Here is a 19,104-nt window from a genome sequence, read left to right as displayed (position 1 = left end):
AAGTTTGAAAAGTTTTCTCATTAAGTTCAAACAAAATGTCATGATGTTTATCATAAGAACACTTACATTAGCTTGTTTGTAAGAACAGATTGAAACAACTGGCATTGGCTTTGTTACAGGCATACGTCGTTGCTTCATTGGCACAATTTCTTTGGCTCGCTGGGCAAGCTTGGTGACAACATCACCATAGGCATTCAGCTCCTCACGCAGTTCTTGCATACCCTTCAGCAAGCGCTCTCCCTCATCAAGGCTGAATTCAGATGCTGAGAATGTTGAATTCAAAGCTTCATCACGCCTGCAAGAGAAAGCATTTTCTTAAAATAATGTTCTGATAGGTGGTGTTTGCAATAATATATTTGGAACACATACTTGTTAATCCAGTGTTCGGCTTCCTTCACATCCTTGAAGAACTGCTGAGAATTGTGAGCGTGCTTCAGGTGCGTTTCCAGGCAAAGGGTGAGCTGAAGGACCCACGACCACTGGGACTGCATGGCTTTCATGTACGCCTCAATGGTTTTCGTTGCAGGATGGTGCTGCAGGATGAGCGCTTCACCGCGATCCAAAACAGCAGAGAACTGGATCTCACGCTTTTCCAAGTCACTCATCAGAGACTGAAACATAAAATAAAAACACATTTGATATTAGAAGTAATAATAGTGAATTTATCACTTCACACACACAAACTCATGCAACACAATTCAAAGTTTGACCAATTTTTAAAGCACATTTTAGTTTGTGCTCCAAATAGCGCAATAATATACAATACGGGTACTTATGAAAATTGTGAGGTAAAGTACAAAACACAGCATACAAAAACACTCCAAGTTCAAATGAAGGCGTGATAAGATACTCTTCCTCACACACAAATTGAGGGACAGCAAATGCGAAAAATAATAAAAAATAGAAGAGAGGACACCTCTGCGGTTCAGCATGATGCCAAACAAAAATAAAAACTCACCTCCCACCCAGATCCAAAGTAATGCTTTGCATATTATAAAAAAAGATAAATAGTGTTAAGAACTAAAACAGTTTTTAAACCAAACATAAAAATAAATTTGTCAAACCAAATTAAAATTCTTATTTGTTTCCCAAATAAATATTTTTGAGTAGCCAGTAGGTACTCTGTACTCTGGTTTAACTTGAGATTGGCCATAAAGTTCAATATAAAGTAGCTTCAGGAAAACTCACCTCATAGTACTGTTCAACTGCTGGTAGATTAAGATTTTTGTCGGACCAGTCCCGTGAAACTTCCACCTCTTCTTTTTCGTTGAGCCACATGAGCTCGTTGGTAGCAGACTGCAGGAAGTCATGGAGTATCTCCAGGTCTGATGTGCGCTTGTTAGAGGCCGTAAGCAAGTCCGCATACAACTTGTGAAGCACACTCAAGTGCTGGTTGTAGAGTTGCAGCTCTTCGCCATGGAAATTGGCCTTGGCATCGACGCAATGCTCAATCTTAGTGTGGAATTGTTCAATTGTCTTGTGCTCCCTCTGGTGGATCGATATCTCTGTCTGTACTCCAGGCAGGTCCGAGCCGTACTCAGCCTCCTGCAGTTGTTTCAGCTTATTGCGCACCCACTCAGCACACTCCTGCAGGTTCTGGAAGTGCTGGTTGGTGTCAACAAGGCGTGTCTCGACAACGGTCACCTTCTCACGGCGCACGGTTCGCTCTTCGACAGGGAAGGACATGTTGGAAAGAGGAGCAATAAGCTTCTTGTGAAGAAGCGAGCGCAACTCCACCCATCGTTGATGTAGCTTTTGCACTCTGCAGAAAACAAACAAATTAACCACATAAATCACACTATAGTGTTACAATTTAAAAAAAAAAGAATATTTTACCAAATAAAAAATAATTAACGTGCTGATTTGGATTGAGACCCTCAGTGCAAAAATGAAAACTTACCGCTTGAGGAGCTCAGGTGCCTGGGGGTATCGGCCATCTCGCAGAGTCTGAACGTCTCCAAACAGGGTCTGGATGTTCTCTTCGACAATGCGGATGTCCTGCTCCAGAGCATCGAGGTTGCGCTTGCTGTCGAGGGGATGCAGGCGGTCCAGCCGACGTGCCTCTTCCTCGACGCGCACCTCAAGTTCCTCCAGACGGCTGTCAACTTGCTTGATCTCTCGGTGAACCTTTTCGGCCAAGCGTTGCAGCCGCTCCAACCTGTTGACAGGGGAATTAGTTGAAGAATATAAGATATTCTTTTCTACTATTTGACCCTGCGTCTACATGGAAGAGATGAATGTTATTTAAAGTGACTTAAGCAAGAGCGTGGGCACACCTTTTAATTTCCTCCTGAATTGCGACGTCTCTGTCTTGGTGCGCTATCATGAGACGGTTCCATTGTCGGTCGATTACTTCAATATGAAGCTCGGATGACTCCAGATCCACTTCACTCTGCAATGAGGAATGAAAATAAATTTAAATCAGTGTGAAAGAGATTTTCAAAGAGTTCACACAGACAGAAATGTGAAAACATAAAGCGTACCTGCAGTTCGCGATACATGTGTTGCAGCCGCTGCTTGTCCCTCTGCCTTGGTGGCACTTCTTCGTTGCGGAAGCGCACTGACTCATTGGCCAGCTTCTTCATCTCGATGAGCGTGTTGGGGAAGTGGCGGTCTTGCATCACCGTCATCTTTTCACGCATCCACCTGGTCAAGTCGCTGGCCAGGTCTCGGTACTCAGTCAGCCGGGCAGAGGATTCCTGCGTACACATTTGCACTCATCAAAAGTTGCTAAAAGAGCCAATGTAATTCCATTCAAGTTAACCACTTAGAAAATAAATTCTTAAGATTAGAAATAAAAAGTACACGGACACTGTGTAATGTCAATGATAACGTCAATGTTTGGTGTGTAATGCTGTGTTGCAAGTGTGAGGGGGAAAAAATCCTGTAGAAGGGTGAAGTAAGAGCAAAAAAAAACCAGAAACAATCTACACTGGACGTTAAACCCGAATCTTTGCTTACACTATCATATAAGGGGTGTTGTTGTGGGGGTTCAGGGAATGTTTCATACATGGATGAGATATAGGTAATAAGGGACTTTTCATCCGGTTCGTTGGTATCCACATCTGCAACAAAAGGGAAACAACTCGTGAGTTCGTGAGCCACCAATTCCGCGGGAGGAAACGCGAGTCGGGCGACCGCTGCTTCGCTGCTTCAGTCGACAAACCTTCTGGATCCAGCAGTCTTGTGACTCCAAACTCGCGCTCCGCAAGGAAGAACGCCGTCTCGAGTCGCTCTCGCACAGCCCGCTTGCGAATTTTGGTCCAATCGACCAGGTCCGGCCTGGAGCACACACAAATAAAAACACGGGTGTAAAAACAACCTCACACACAGTTCGAAGAGGAAACGGAAAAACAGGCTCTAAACACATTTACGACGAAGAAAGGAAGAAAGGAAAGGAGGCCGCCCGGACACAGTGGGCCAGAAGACCGGTGGAGGGGGACAAAACTCCAGACGCGTTTTGAGCTCCAGAGTCGCTAAATATGACTCGAACCGAACGTGTGAGCCCACCAATAGATTCCTCGTTCGGAGAGCAATCCATTGGTGGGGTCACACGCTCGGTTCGAGTCCCATTTAGCGACTCTGGAGCTCAAACCGCGTCTAGAGTTTTGGCCGCCTCCACCGGTCTTCCGGCCCACTGTGCGGGATACGGGACTGCCGCGCCGGCCGTGTTGTCTCCCTCGCACCAAGGGCACTACTCCACTGTCTCTCTTGCACCCAGGGACGCAACGCGACAACGCACCCGCTCCTTCAACGCATGCTTCAGCAGGAGACGAGCGCAACGGGACATGTTTTCTCAAAGTAAGAAAACCTCTTTAGGCACGTTCAAACGATAACTCATCGCTGTGGGAGCCCCTTACGGCGGCAGGGTAGGCCGTACTGCAAGACACGCGAGCGCGGCGGGCTTGCCTACCCAGGGCGCCCCTTACGACGGCAGGGTAGGCCGTACTGCAAGACACGCGAGCGCGGCGGGCTTGCCTACCCAGGGCGCCCCTTACGACGGCAGGGTAGGCCGTACTGCAAGACACGCGAGCGCGGCGGGCTTGCCTACCCAGGGCGCCCCTTACGACGGCAGGGTAGGCCGTACTGCAAGACACGCGAGCGCGGCGGGCTTGCCTACCGCTACGACGGCAGTGCTACGCACACGCAGCCGCTGCTGCCAGCCCTCCTACGACGCTGTTTCGATGAATGATGGCGTTGAAGGCCAGGCCGTCCCGCCAGGACGCCGTGAAGTCCCGCACCTGCACGCCGGGGTACTTGGCGGTGGAGCGGCGCGCCCAGCGCAGCAGCGCGTCCCTGGCCGACACATTGGGCTCCTGGCCGACCACGATGTCGGAAATCTGGAACAGGAACGAGACAAGGCAATGTTTAGACGGTTCAACTCGCAGGCCGTCCGACTGTCTGTCTGTCTGTCTGTGACGCCACCAGGATTATTAGCCGCCATTGACAGACACCCCCTTCATTAGTCACTTTCTCTGACGCGACAAACGACACACACACACACTCACACAAACACACACGCGCGCACACACAGCACAATGCGGTCCATCGCCCATTCACGCAGTCGGCTTTGGTGACGTTCCCGACCGTACGCGCCGTTCCCTGCTGCATTGCTCCACCACCAAGCGCTCTTGGAGCAGGAGAGGCCGTCGAGGCCGTCGACAGCCACCCGCGTTCAAATCTCCCGCTCCACCCCACGCAGGCCACCCCTCTAGTCAGTCTCGTCGCCAGGCCACAGGCCTAGAGTACCTGTCTGTCTGTCTGTCTGTCTGTCTGTCTGTCTGTCGTCCGTCCAGCACTCACAGAGACAGACAGGCCGGCGATTCAAGGCGGTCGACAATCGAGCCTGACACAGCACTCGCATGCAGAAGGCGCTGGGCCATATGTGGAGCCCCGGGTGCCGAATGGCCGAGCGGCCGGACCCGAACGAGGCGCCAACGGCACCTGTCACGACGGGCCGAGGGGCCGACGGGCCGACGGGCCAAGGGTGCCCACTAGGCTGTGAATAGCACGTGACCCCACCGATGGATTCCTCGTTCGGAGAGCAATCCGTTGGTGGGGTCACACGTTCGGTTCGACTCCTGTTTAGCGACTCTGGAGCTCAAAACGCGTCCGGGATTTTGACGGCTTCCACTGTGCTGCAGGCACGCTGCACGTCCCTTGGGAGTCCGGCACGGGTCCACGGGGTCCGCCCCGCCCAGTCCCGCTGGCCGGCGTGCCTGCAGCTCGACCGCGGCCCCGCGGCTTGCGGCGCGGCCCGCGGCACAGCCAGGTAGTTCATTGACTGTCCGCGCCGTGGCGAGCCGCGCCGCCCTCGGTCGCTCCGTCCCTCTCGCACTCACGGGGCCAGCCCAAGCCAGCCGCAGGCCGCAGGGGTGCGAGAGAGACGGAGCGAGTGAGTGGAGCCGGTACCGGCACCGGCCAGCCTCGCGGATATCCTACACCCGCGGGCAGAGAGCGCAGCAGCGCAGCAGCGCGGCGAGCCTCGGGGCGCGCTGTCTCTCTCGCACTCACGGGGCGCCCCGCAAGGCCGCGAGGGTGCGAGAGAGACAGCGCTTCTTCGCTCGGCGGGCGAAGGGCCCAACGACACATTCCAAGGCGCGGAGCGCAAGCCCTTTCGCCGCATGGTATTAAAATGGAAAAAAAAAACACTCTGCGCGGAAAAGAAGTTATTGAAAAATTATTAAAAAGTATTAAAATGTTTGCTGCTTGCTGGTGACTTGCGATTTTTATCCTCGCAACGACGAAACAGACACCAACAAATACAGACCGCAATGCGCGCAACGCATTTTAAACCGAACGCGTCTCGCACTGTACGCGAGTTTCTTGTCCCCGCGGCTAAGATTTGGGATTTAAAAGGCGTCCGAAAAGGCGTCCGAAAAGGCGGCCCCAGCCCCGCATTCATAACGGGCCGCACGTTCGGGTGCGCGTTGATAGCAGTGTGCACGCCGGACCGGTCCAGGACTCCGGGTCCAGGACTCCAGGTCCAGCAGCCGGCAGGGCCGGGCAGGGCCGGGCATCCTCGCCAAGCCAAGGCATCCGATCCCGTCACCCTGCCGGAGCCTTGCCTCTCTCTCTCTGCCCCTCTCTCTGCCTCCCCGCGATGGGCTTACAGTTACGACTTGCGGCTTTTAACGCCCGGACCGGCCGGAGCCGCGTGCAAATGACCTGCACTGTTTAAAACCTTTTCGAGCGCGCAGGCAAAGCGTAATTTAGCGCGAATTTAAGTCCTATTTTTCTCTTGAACTGCGTGAACTGCGGTAGTTGACCAATAAAGTTGTTGTTGTTGTTGGTGTTGTGATTTTTTGCATTGGTCCGCTCTGGACAAGGCAAGTGCACAATCACCGTAATCATCTCCTCGCCCCCTCCCCCTCCAGTGAGATTTATGCATAACCTCCCCCTTCCCCCCTCTCTCTTTCCCTCGAAGCGTGTCTGCCACGCGCGTGTCACGGAATGTATAACATCTCTCTCCGTCTCTCCCTCCCTCGCGCGCGCGCCCGTGGTCAGTGATCCCTCCTCTCCTTCCGGGCAGGGCGGGGCGGGGCGGGGCCGTGCACGGCGGTGCGTTACCGAGCCCGCGCATTCATTTGCAAAATTAAACTCTTTTCACTCGTTAATAAAGCGGACCAAGACCGACCCGCTCGCCTCCATTATCCGCTCCAAAAGCGTGGGCAACGGCACCACCAAAACAACAACAACAACAACAACAAAACAACAACAGCAAAAGTCTTATTCATTGGCCCATTTTTTCACTACAGCGTCGTTCTTCATATCTTTAATTTTCTCCCTGATCCTCAGTGTTCAAAAAATATTAATTTTCGTAAAAAGAGCCCAAAGGGAAAACTTTTTAAAAATTTATAATTAAATACCGAACCGATAAGTCAGTCAATTGAGCAGCAAACACGAAGACGATAAGCAACGCGGCGCTTCCGACTACAGGGACTCGACCCGCCAAGATTAGGAAAGCGCGACGATGCCCTGCCCCGAATCGGCCTCAGAAAACAACAACAACATCAACAACGGAGAAAGACAGCAACAACAAGACCAGGAGCGAGCGGTTATCGAGACGCCCAGCCAATGAGGCGTAGGATCGACCTCGGCCTTCGCGACTTCGACTTCGAGATAAGGCGGTGGCAGCGCGGAGAGACAGACACCTGCCCGTCGAGCGCCGCACCTGGCCGTCACGGCCCGGCAATGGATTCCTCGTTCGGAGAGCCATCCATTGGTGGGGTCACACGTTCGGTTCGAGTCCCATTTAGCGACTCTGGAGCTCAGACCGCGTCTGGAGTTTCGGCCGCCTCCACCGGTCTTCTGGCCCACTGTGCGGCGCGGGACTCGGGTTGTTCACCTCCAACAAAACGAAGACGGTCCTCGAGTGGCGATCGCTCACCTGCGGGTGCTCGGGGCGTGTCCGGCCGAGGCCCTGGTCGTGGACGAGTCTGCGCCCCAGTGCTGGCGGGGCCCGGGCCGGAGGGGCCACCCCCGCCCCCCGCGGTGGGGCAGGTCGGGGGCGTCCCGGTGCGAGGGCGGCCCAGTGCGCGGCCCAGCGAAGCGTCCACATGGCGCGGAGCGCGGCAGCGCGGCACACTGAGCCCGCCGGCACGTTCGGCGGCCCGCCCCGCCCCGCCCCGCCCAACCACGCCGCCGAGCGCAATCTTTGTCGCTATAGATAGTCGCGCCGACACGTCAAAAGGATCGGCGTGTGCGCTGCAGGCGCTGTGGCGATACCAGTGTGCCAGTGCGGGAGGACCCGCCGCCCCGCGCGGGCCGAGGGCCGCGGGCCGCGGGGGACCGACCTGCACACCTGAGCGCCGCGCAGAGGCCGCCGCGGGGCGGGGCGCGTCCATAAGCGAGGAGCCGGCCTCCACGCCGCACAGTGGGCCAGAAGGCCGGGGGAGCCGGCCAAAACTCTAGACGCGTTTTGGGCTCCAGAGTCGCTAATGCGACTCGAACAGAACGTGTGACCCCACCAATGGATTGCTCTCCGAACGAGGAATCCATTGGTGCGGGGTCACACGTCCGGGTCGAGTCCCGTTAAGCGACTCTGGCGCTCAAAACGCGTCTAGAATTTTGGCCGCCTCCACCGGTCTTCGGGCCCACTGTGCGCCGCCATGCCCATTCTTACCCACGCCTCAAACGACAGCAGCAACAACAACAACATCACGAGCTGAGACGCGCGGCCGACAGACAGACTGACGCGGCGGTAGGTAGGCCCACGAATGAATGGCACATGGCTCTCACACCGCGCGCACCGGGTACTGCTCGCGGCGCGACAGAGAGCCGCGGAGCGAGAGAGAGAAAGGATGCAACAGCGGAGACGGCAACGCCGCCTGCCGACGCTAAGGCAAAACACCTGACAGACAAGCAATCGAATGGTCCCCGCCCCGCCCCGCCCAGCCGGCTGGGATTGGCTGGGATGGGAGAGGAAGGCGCTCCACTCCAAAACAAGAGGCGCCATCAAAGTGACACGTCTGTCCGTCCGCGACGGCAAAGTGACACGATGACACGGCGACTGGAACGCGGTGGCGGTTATGGCGGCGACGGCGGCGACATTTCGAGCCTCCTCCTCGCTCTGCTCACCCACTGCCCTCTTTCGGCGAGGCTGGCGACGCGTGGGCAGGCAAGGCAGATCCAACCCACGTGCGGTCGGGCCGCGGTTCGATCCCCGGCGCCGCCTGCCTCTTTTTTTGGTTTTTGGTTTTTTGTCGCTTTGCCGCGGTTTTACCCACGTTCCTCGCAAGGCTTCGACGAGCGCGGCGCGACGCCAGGCCCCGGTTTCACAGTGTCGCAGTCTTTTGTTTTTGTTGTTGTTTTTTTTCATCGCGGATCGCCTTAATCCGCCACCGTAAGCCGGCGGGCTTTGCCGCTAATGACGCGCTGATTAGATTAAAGGGAATTCCCAGGCAGCGCTCTGCCATCCTCCGTCTCTCTCGCACCCCCGCGGCACGCCGGGCACGCCGGGCACACCGCACGAGTGCGAGAGAGACAGAGACTGCTGGCCGTCGCGATGAACGAGGTCGCGTCACATTCCAGCCGTGGCAACGGCGGCTGTCAGGCTGAGGGCAGGGAAAAAAGGGACATTTCCCTTCCTCCGCCAATCCCCGGGGAATTTTCCCGCCCTCCGGATGCACATGCATTTGCGTATCGTAATGACGACCCAACGACGCAGAAGGTCAGACGTCGGACATCCTACCGGAGCAGCGCCCCGCCTGGGGGCAGCCAGGGCCTGGGCCCCAGGCGGGGCGAGTGGCGCCAACGACTCGCGCTTCGGGAGGGTACCGTACCTGCAAGCAGAGGGAGACACTGGGTAAGTACAGAGAAACAAGGGAGAATCGATCGGGAAACTCAAAGCTACGGAATGTCTAACGAGTGTGCTGGCAGCACACAGAGGCGCAGAGATAGAGAGCAAAGCTTTCGCCTCAACGCGTGTCAAAGTGACGTGACAGTTTGATGCCCGATTTCGGCGGGCCGCGGTAGGCACCATCGGCATGCATTCACGTCCCCCGATTTCGCCGCCAAGGCTGCTCGTTGGCATGGCGACACCGGCGCCATAAATTTAAACACGCGTGACAGTGCGAAGCCCAAAGCTCTGCGGAAGCCTCGTGGACGCTGCGTCGCGTTGCGACGCGTTGGTTGCGATGCACGATCCGGGAGGGTTGCCACGGACAAGTCGCCTTGGACAAATCGCGGCCCATCTATCCGCATCAGTTTTCTTTGCACTGCAACCGTGACAGGACAGTCCGCCGTCATCCAACTGACGGATTACGCTGATCGACTCTGCACAAAATAATTCAAGGGAGCATTTTAAAAACTTTTTTGTGCTTTTTTTATTGCTGCAGTGTGGCCAGAATTAAGACACCGTGACCCTGAACACCCTGGCACCACACTGGCAGGGTGGGGCTGGCTGCGCTGGCTGCGCCGCGCGGCTCCGGTAAACACCGACAGATGGCGCTGCAGACGGCAGGCACACTGGCAGCCCGACTGGGTCAGCGTAGGTGTGGACAAGGCCCCGCTTCGCCCTTCAAATGCAGCGCGGGCCGGCCGGGCCAGCCGGGCCGCGGACCCTGGCTGGAGTGAGTGAGTGAGTGATGACTCCAGGTGCCTTGCAGCTTCCAGCACCCTCCAGGTCTCGCCCAGGAGGCCGCACAGTGGATTCGCCAGGAGACCGGCGAAGGCGGCCGAAACTCCGGTCGCGTTTTGAGCTCTAGAGTCGCTGAACAGGACTCGAACCGAACGTGTGACCCCACCAATGGATAGCTCTCCGAACGAGGAATCCATTGGTGGGGTCACACGTGCGGTTCGAGTCCTGTTTAGCGACTCTGGAGCTCAAAACGCGACCGGGGTTCCGGTCTTCTGGCCCTTGTGCTCCATGATCATGCGACAGTCAGCGCCGCAGTCAGTCGAGTCCCAGCCGCGGCCCTTCCAGAGCAAGCTCTTGCTTCCAGCGCCATTCCCAAACTTTCGCAGGCCATCGCCTTCCCACAGCCCCAGCGCCCCAGCCAGCGCCCCGGCCCGGCCCGCCCACGGGGACACAATCGGGGCCCGAATCCCAGTCTCCTCGTCTCACAGTCTCACAGCGAACCCATTTCCGCGATATGCAAATGCGGCCCGCGGGCCCACTGGGGCCCACGCCGACGGTTCACTGCCAATGTCAGCGTGTCAGCGCGCAGCGGGGGCGGCGGACAGGAACGCACCCCTCTGCTTCACAGTGCACCACCTCGAATCACTCAAACGGTACTCGCATCGAATCAAGCGTGTGAGGGTATCACTGGCTTGCTCTTCGAACGAGGAATCCGTTGGTAACCTCACATGTTTGATACGGACCCTTTCCAAGATTCGAGGTTTGAGGTTTCGGAGGGGCAAGGTAGCCCTCCCGAAATCCCACGAGGCGGCGCCACCAAAGACGGCGGCGGCGCCACGCGCGAGATCGGGACCATTTCGAATGCAAATTGAAAATGATAAATAGTGTCGTGTCCGCAGATTTGGATCACCGCGCCGGCCGCCCACGTGTCGCTCCGTCTCTCTCGCACTCGCGGGGCGGCCCGTGCGGCCCGTGCGGGTGCGAGAGAGACGGAGAGAGCGGTGCCGCGCCTCGCAGTGTGTCGTCCCACACCCGGTCGTTACATTACCCTATCGATCTATCGATGCGGATGCACTCGAAAAGACAATCCGCCGACCCGGTACTGGGGTTACTGGGTCACCCACCACACAGTGGGCCAGAAGACCCGTGGAGGCGGCCAAAATCCTGGACGCGTTTCGAGCTCCAGAGTCGGTAAATGTGGCTCGAACCGAACGTGACCCCACCAATAGATTGCTCTCCGGACGAGGAATCCATTGGTGGGGTCACACGTTCGGTCCGAGTCCGTTTTAGCGAATCTCGAGCTCAAACGCGTCCGGGATTTTAACCGCCTCCACCAGTCTTCCAACCCACAGTGTACCGGGTGCGGACGCATATAAAAATAAATCCGCTCGCCTTGAAACGGTGTTGCGAGGGTGCAACCTCACACTCGCGTTTTACAACGAGTTCGCCTCCCGGCTGCTGCGCAGCGCCGAGCCCGGCCGAGCCCCTCGACCCAATCCAGCCCTCCCGATATGGGTACCTCATTCAGTTGCGTCACTTAGACCGTCCCAACCCAACACACACTCACGGCACTCATACACAACAGCCTCGCACACACGACACTCATACACAAGTCTCTCCTCTCTCTCTCTCACACACACACACGCACACGCCCCGAACGGAAAGGGAGAGTGACGCCGAATCAAAACCTACAGTGTCCCGAACACGTCACCATCACGCTAACAGTGTCCCGGCAGGGTAACTGCGACGGTGTCCCGAACGCACATCTCTCCGGACGAGAAAGCCTCCTTCCGAGCAGCGACCACTGTCTATCTCGGGGGACTACCCCCACGGGAGCGAGAGAGACGGCGGCCTGCGGTGCGGCGATGGAAAACATCTAGGCCACGCGTCGGCCGCGCGGGCATGCATGATTGCTGCAGCGGTAAGGCCCGTATAGCGGTGTGGCGGCCGTGCCGTCGGGAAGGCGGGCAAGGCATGACCCGCACCCTGCACCATAAATAAAGGCGCGGCACGGCACGGCACGGCACGGCACGGCACTAATACGTCGCGATATATTTCAATCGGCCGAAGCTGGCCGAAGCTGGGCTACCCCCTGCTGCCCCTGTCTGCCATTTGCATCCAGCAGCGTGGGCAGGGAGGCGCCCAAGGGCAGCTCCGTCTCTCTCGCGCTCGTGGGGCGCCCCGTGTGGGTGCGAGAGAGACAGGGCGACTCTCGTGCGTCCACTCGTCCCCGGCGCCGTGAGCCCATTTTAGCAGTGCAGTCGCCCAAACGCCGAATTTGTAAAGCCAAAGCAGCGGCCCTCGAACAGACAATCGTCCCATTATCACACCATCAGCAGCAGCGGCGGCGGCAGCGACCATATGGCCGCGGAGCGCGGAGCCCTTGGGGCCGCCTGCAGACTCCCTGCCTCCCGTGAGTGCGAGAGAGACAGAGCGACGAAAAGGACTCTGCTCGAAGCGAGGAGCAAGGCGACGCGGCGCTGCCGGAGCCACGCAAGTGGGAGCCGAGGGACCCAAAGTTACGCGGCTCCTGCTTCGTTCGGCCGGACGCTTGGGATTCAGCCCAAAGCCCCAAAGCCAAAGCCCGACGGCGCGCCGCGGCGAATACCAATGCCGGCCTCGTCGCGCCGTCTCTCTCGCACTCGCGGGGCGTCGCGGGGCGTCGGGCGAGCCAGAGAGAGACAGAGCGACTCGGCCGGCCCCACCCCCGCGCCATTCAGGAACAACCCGCCGCACGCGAGCGCGCGTTTAAAGAGCGCGCCACTGGCCTTGCCCAACGGCACACGACAAAAAAAAAAAACATTTGTTCAATTTGATGATACATTCAAACAAACTTGTCTCCAAATCAAGTCGCTCCCTTTAGCAAGGTTCCGAGGTTGGCCGGGCAAGTCGCAGACAGTCGCACGCACGCATGTGTGCATCGCACAGTGGGTCGGAAGGCCGGTGGAGGCGACCATAACTCTAGACGCGTTTTGAGCTCCAGAGTCGCTAAATGGGACTGACTAGAAACGAACGTGTGACCCCCACCAATGGATTGCTCTCGGAACGAGGAATCCATTGGTGGGGTCACACGTTCGGTTCGGGTCCCATTTAGCGACTCTGGAGCTCAAAACGCGTCCGGGGTTTTGACCGCCTCCACCGGCCTTCTGGCCCACTGTGCATCGCGCGCTTCCGATTCCGAAGTCACTCGAGCCGCATCCGGAGTGCACGGAGTGACTTGAACCCTTCCCCGCTGCCAGGGCTGCCACTCCGTAGTCATGAATACGCATTGCCGCTGCGACGAGGCAGCCGAGGCAGAGCGACATGCCGGATACGCACGCACACCGACACCGTCGCGGTGACAGGGGAGAGCGTGCAAAAAATAAAAATAATAATAAAAAGCCAAGTACCGATTGAAGAGCGCGGAAAATTTGTTTGACAGGGAAGTCCAGACCTGACACCTGTTCGATTTGGGGCTCTCGCTCTGCGGACTTTTGTTTTTAGTTAAATTGCTTTTGTCAGGTTGGCACGTTGTCACTCCAGACGGTCAACACCGCATTGACACGCGCAGGCGGCCGGGTGCGGCGTGAGCCACGAGCACAACGGAGTCCCTCTTGTCCGGTCTGGCGGTGTGGCGGTCTGGCGGCGCGGTTCGGGGTGGGCGAGCGACAACACGGTCCTGCGAATAGACGACCCACTATTCACAGCAGCGAGGCCAAGACAAAACGGCCCGCAAATATTGACCCACTCACCGGCGCGCTGTCCGTCTCTCTCCAACCCAGGCGGAGCGCCCCGCGAGTGCGAGAGAGACAGAGTCCGTGACGCAGCCACCGGGAATAAGCACTACCGTCACCGGAAGAGTCAACAGCGGGCCCAGCGGGGACTCGGAGGCAGTGGCGTGTCCGGTGGGGGGACAAGGTAGCACTTTTGGCCCACCTTTCAAACGGCTATCCTACCTCTAGCTGCCACGGGGGCCCTTTGCAGTCTTCGGCCGCCTGGTCACCCTACTCTGGCCGCCTGGCCACCCTGGCGGGCCCACACGGGTGCCAGCGGGTGCAGGGCGGCCACGCGGTCCTGGGAGTCCCGGACACACCGTTGCAACTCGGGCGACGCACCGCGCCAGATAAGCCCCGCCAACCGGCGGCCCCCCGCTGCAGAAGTGGTTCTCGCATTCATTGCCTTAAGAGGGCAGGGCAGCGCGGCCACGCCGTGCCACGCCGCGCCACTCCCCGCCGCGCACATCGACAGTGTCGCAATGACACATCACAGTGCATGTCACCGCCTGACGGCTCGACGCGCCAAACTTCGGGCCCTCATCTCAGCCCGCCCCCGGGACTCGTGCACAAATCACGTAACGCACAGGCCCTGCTCCGCATGCTGCGCCAACGCACAGTAGGCCGGGAGACCGGTGGAGGCGGCCAAAACTCTAGACGCGTTTTGAGCCCCAGCGTCGCTAAACAGGCCTCGAACCGAACGTGTGACCCCACCGATGGATTCCTCGTTCGGAGAGCAATCCATTGGTGGGGTCACACGTTCGGTTCGAGTCCCGTTTAGCGACTCTGGAGCTCAAAACGCCTCTTTAGTTTTGTCCGTCTCCACCGGTCTTCTGGCCCACTGTGCGGCGGCCACCCCGCAGGCCGGACGTGCCGCCGCCGCGGCCAACCACGTGACCGTCCCGACGCACAGCACCTTCCCCGTAACCTCAGCGCCCTGTTCGGAGACGACCCCTTTCCCAGCGCAACGCCGACGGCCATCCCCACACTCTGCCACGCCGCGCCACGCCCGGACCGCTTCATGACCAAACCGACCCTGACACCACGTCGGGCACGTCGTCGGGCGGCGCGTCGTCGCGAAAAACCTTGCATTGTGCTCGGCGCTGCGCTGCGCCGCGGCCGGCCAGGCCAGGCCCGCACGCCCTACAAGGAAGCGGGGCGCATTCCCCTTATGCCAGGCATTGCCTACGCCGCCACGCCACCGGTAGGCAGGCACACTGGGATGCACTCGGCAAGGCTAAGGTCCGTGCCGCGTAAGCTCGGCCAGGCTCGGCCAGGCGAGCAGTGTGGAGGAGACTGGCTCCGAGAGTCGCTATGTTTGTCTCGCACTCGTGGGGCGTCCCGTCTGAGAGACAGAGCGACCGAAAACGACTCTCGGAATCAGTCTCCCGCAGGAGTCTGCAGCGGCAGGAGTGCACCAAGTTGTGAGGCGACGACGCCGTGCCGTCACCATGGCGACGGGGCGTCGCGGCCTTGGTGCCGCTCGGCTACCCGCGACGCTTTCACGCCGTAATCGTCTCAATTTGCGACCCGCCGCCCCGAACCTCGCCCCGAACCTCGCCTCGCCGCGCCGCCGTGCCTTGGCGGCTCCCGAAGCGGCGCGGCGACGCTCCTCGGGCGCGGGTTCGAGCCCCCGCGTCCCTCATTGCGGAGACGGGGCAATTTCATTTTTCACCGAACTATTATCCAGGACGAATAAAAATATTATCAGGTTGGTTTCTGGACTCTCGAGTAAAAGCTAGCTGACACCTTTAAGGGTCTTGTATTGTTCTTGGTATGTTTTGAAGTAGGTAAAGGTAAATAGATTACGTAGAGCTATTTTTAGCAGTGCCCCCACCCGCCGCCGCCGCCGCCAGGGAGCGGTCAAGAAGTCATAACCGGCCGTGACCACGTGACTCCGCGTGGCCTACACTGCAGTGCAGTCGGCCAGCCGCAGCGAGCAGGTTCCGAGAAACCTTTGCCAAATCGAGAGTGCCTGCCATTTTGATGCGCAGTGAAATCCCCCCGTCCGCGGACCGGACCGGCCGGCCAAATCGGGACAGACCGCGCAGCCAGCCAGCCAAAGGGCAGCGAAGAATGGGTGCTTGGCCGGGCCGGGGATGCACCGCTACGCCGCTACAGTGTACAGTCCGGTTCGCTCGGGTACAGTCCGGTGCAGTGCCGGGGTCAGCGTGGGTTCACACCGTGCGTGCAGGTCTCTGGTCTCTCCCATCCCACCGCCCACTCCAGCCCGCTCCAGCCATTCTCCGGTAAACTCCGGCAGGCGGTCTGCAAACAGTGTGGTGTGCGTGCGAGGGGGGCGGCAAGCCGAGAGTGTGCCCACGACAAACGAATACACACACACACACACACACACACACACACACACACACAGAGTGACACTTCCAAAAATTAGGTAAATCACTATTCAGAAGCAGACAGAGTAAGCAGCACACTTGGAGCACGGATCAAGCGCGAGGCGGGTGACTTATTTCCTGTTTCCTCCGTCCGTCTGTCCGTCCGTCCGCCCAGGGCGTGAGCACCGACCCGCAACAAACGGCGCCGATCGCCGTCCTGCCGCCGTTTCGCGCGCCGCTCCATTTTAAATTCAAATTTGCCGCGCGAGCGACGCGCCAAGGACTGGTCCAGCGCGCGGGGCGCGGCGGGGCACGGCGCGAGGCTAGAGCGTCCTTGTCCTTGGAGGCCCACCGGCTGCGCTAGAGACTGGTCTACAGCTAGGCTCGCCCCGAGTCTTGCCTCAAGGAACATATTCATTTTTCTTTTTTTTGCCTTTTTCGACGGAAGCGGCGGTAATCGGCGATCGTTCGGTCCTTGGGCGAGTCACCGCGTCGCCGCGCCACCTGGCGCTGCGGCCCCGGAGTCCCGGGTTCGAGTCCGCGCGGGGCTGTCGCGCGTTTTTCCTGCCCGAACACGCGAAACCGCAGGGCCGTGCCGTGCGATGCCGAGGCGGTCTGAGATTCCCACTCATTAACCAGCCGGCCAGCGGATACAAAGTTAAACGCACCATAAACTGCTGCCCGCCCGCGGCCATGCCAGCCGGACGGACGGAAAGACAGACAGTAGGGAATGCACGCCACGCGACCGCGCGTCACTGCTTGCCAGGGAGTGGATCCACAGTCTCTCATGACAACAGTCACCGAAATTTGACTTTTCTGTCGCTCGGCCTCTCTCACACGGGACGCCCCATGAGTGCGAGAGAGACAGAGCGACGAAAACGACTGCTGGCCAGGGCGCCCGGACGACGGGCCCGCCCGCCACGCGCGCGTGTGTTGCGGAGCGGCCTACCCCGACAATCACAGGCGCTTCGAACCTCCCCGGCCACAAATCGTGGTCGAAACGCTGGAAACGCCGCGACGCTTCCCCGTCGAATAGACCACTTTGGCGAGGAATCAATGAGTTTTGCGGCGGTCCGCGGCCGAGAGCATGAATGGCACGGCCACGCCCGGCCCACAGTGGGCCAGAAGACCGGTGGAGGGGGCCAAAACTCCAGACGCGCTTTGAGCTCCAGAGTCGCTAAATGGGACTCGAACCGAACGTGTGACCCCACCAATAGATTGCTCTCGTAACGAGGAATCTATTGGTGGGGTCACACGTTCGGTTCGAGGCCTGTTTAGCGACTCTGGAGCTCAAAGTCAAAACGCGTCTAGAGTTCTGGCCGCCTCCACCGGTCTTCGGGCCCACTGTACGGCCACGCCCCTGGACGCCCACCACGCCGCGGCGTCGAACCAAAACGAGACCGGCGCGCGGTGCGGTGCGTGGGCGAGCAGGAGTGGAGCATCTCGTGGACCATGACGCCATCCGCGGCGACCTGGACAACAGGCGGAGGTGTGCCTGGGCCCGGCCACCCGGCAGCCCCGGCCCCTTTGACCAGTGCGGACAAACGACTGCCTTTTCCATGAGGAGCGCCACCTCACCGCTTCGCAGGACGGCATCCCCTCACCTGCCTGCATTAACACCTGCAGAAGACCTCTCCCTGCCGTGTGCACCTGACACGTCTGACACGTCACAAGGCGCTCTCTACGTCGAAGTCAACGAAATTCAAGACGATTCGACGTTTTTCACAGTGTGCCCCGCTGCTCAGCCACCCACAGGTACACAGGTAGTACAGTAGACCGCCGGGCGACCAATGCACTGAGTCAGCGACGCGAGGCTGCCGCAGCACAGTGCGCCAGAAGACCGGTGGATGCGGTCAAAACTCAAGACGCGTTTTGAGCTCCAGAGTCGCTAAATGGGACTCGAACCGAACGTGTGACCCCACCAATGGATTCCTCGTTCGGAGAGCAAGCCATTGGTGGGGCCACACCGAGGGGGTATGCGCTCTCTGAACCTGTGTACCGACTATTACGCTATTACGCTCTATTACGCCACAAATTAATCGGAATTTAGCTAAAAACGGCCTAAAACACACCAAAATTGATAAAATTTTGACAATTTCGGCTATTACGCGACTATTACGCGTATTATAACGCGTGCTATTACAGATAGAGTGAACCGACTATTACGCGAGTGCATACCCCCTCGGGCCACACGCTCGGTTCGAGTCCCAACGCGTCTGGAGTTTTGGCCGCCTGCACCGGTCTTCCGGCCCACTGTGGGGCGGCGGCACAGGCAAAGGCGGTGCAGCAGGGCCCGGCCGTAAACCTCTCTTAAATCTCTCCAGAGCAATCACGCCGAGAAAACGCTGGCCGCGTTCCAAATGGCAGCATTAGTTCCAATTTTTTTGCCGCACGCATTGCGGAAAATTTATCTTCAAGTTCGCTCGCGTCCAGGTGGGCGGTGTGCCGTGGACACCACGCGTCCACGTTGCAACGACAAAAAAACAACAACAACAACAACAACAACAACAACAACGTAAAAACCGAAGTCGCAGAGCCGATTCGGCCGCCAGGCTGGTGGGAGCGTCGCCCCAAGGGGTTGCAGGCTGGCTGCACTCGCTCCAGTACTCCAGATCAGGTGGTTGTTTACCTGGCGAGAGGGCGTGGTCGAATGTCGATTGCTGCTGACTGCGGGGGCCGCTGTGGCGAGGCGAGGCGATGGCGGTCCAGCTTCTTGCCGCTGCAGATGGCTTCGTCCTAAACGGCGTGTCACTTTTTTTCCGCGTTGCGTTGAGTGTGAGTGTGTGTGTGCGTGTGTCTGTGTGTGGGTGCAGTATAGACGAGTAAGTGCGACTCCACTCTTTTGGCTCGAATTTTCGATGCTTTGCAGAGAAATCGGCTTGTAAAAGATGAAACCTATCTGGTGCGCGTGGGCGCCCCACCACCCTCGAGGAAA

General features: G+C 58.6%; 1 protein-coding gene across 15 annotated transcripts in view; it reads right to left on the bottom strand.

The window, feature by feature from the left end:
- The window catches only part of LOC117650213 (dystonin), a 130,173-nt gene that overhangs the window by 42,234 nt on the left and 68,835 nt on the right, over positions 1-19,104 (bottom strand). For 14 of the 15 annotated variants that reach the window (XM_034393533.1, XM_034393596.1, XM_034393640.1 and 11 more), the window contains 9 exons: positions 4,180-4,340; positions 3,167-3,285; positions 2,962-3,065; positions 2,484-2,699; positions 2,277-2,392; positions 1,901-2,158; positions 1,189-1,762; positions 370-611; positions 67-295 (listed from right to left, as the gene is read on the bottom strand). In XM_034393533.1, the coding sequence (XP_034249424.1) occupies positions 67-295; positions 370-611; positions 1,189-1,762; positions 1,901-2,158; positions 2,277-2,392; positions 2,484-2,699; positions 2,962-3,065; positions 3,167-3,285; positions 4,180-4,340 (2,019 nt within the window). The remainder of the gene's footprint in view (positions 1-66; positions 296-369; positions 612-1,188; positions 1,763-1,900; positions 2,159-2,276; positions 2,393-2,483; positions 2,700-2,961; positions 3,066-3,166; positions 3,286-4,179; positions 4,341-19,104) is intronic. The other variant, XM_034393661.1, reaches the window with a different exon arrangement.

This window comes from Thrips palmi, unplaced genomic scaffold (assembly GCF_012932325.1).
Source record: "Thrips palmi isolate BJ-2018 unplaced genomic scaffold, TpBJ-2018v1 HiC_scaffold_10, whole genome shotgun sequence".
Lineage (NCBI taxonomy): Eukaryota > Metazoa > Arthropoda > Insecta > Thysanoptera > Thripidae > Thrips > Thrips palmi.
This window is presented reverse-complemented; position numbering and strand designations above follow the sequence as displayed.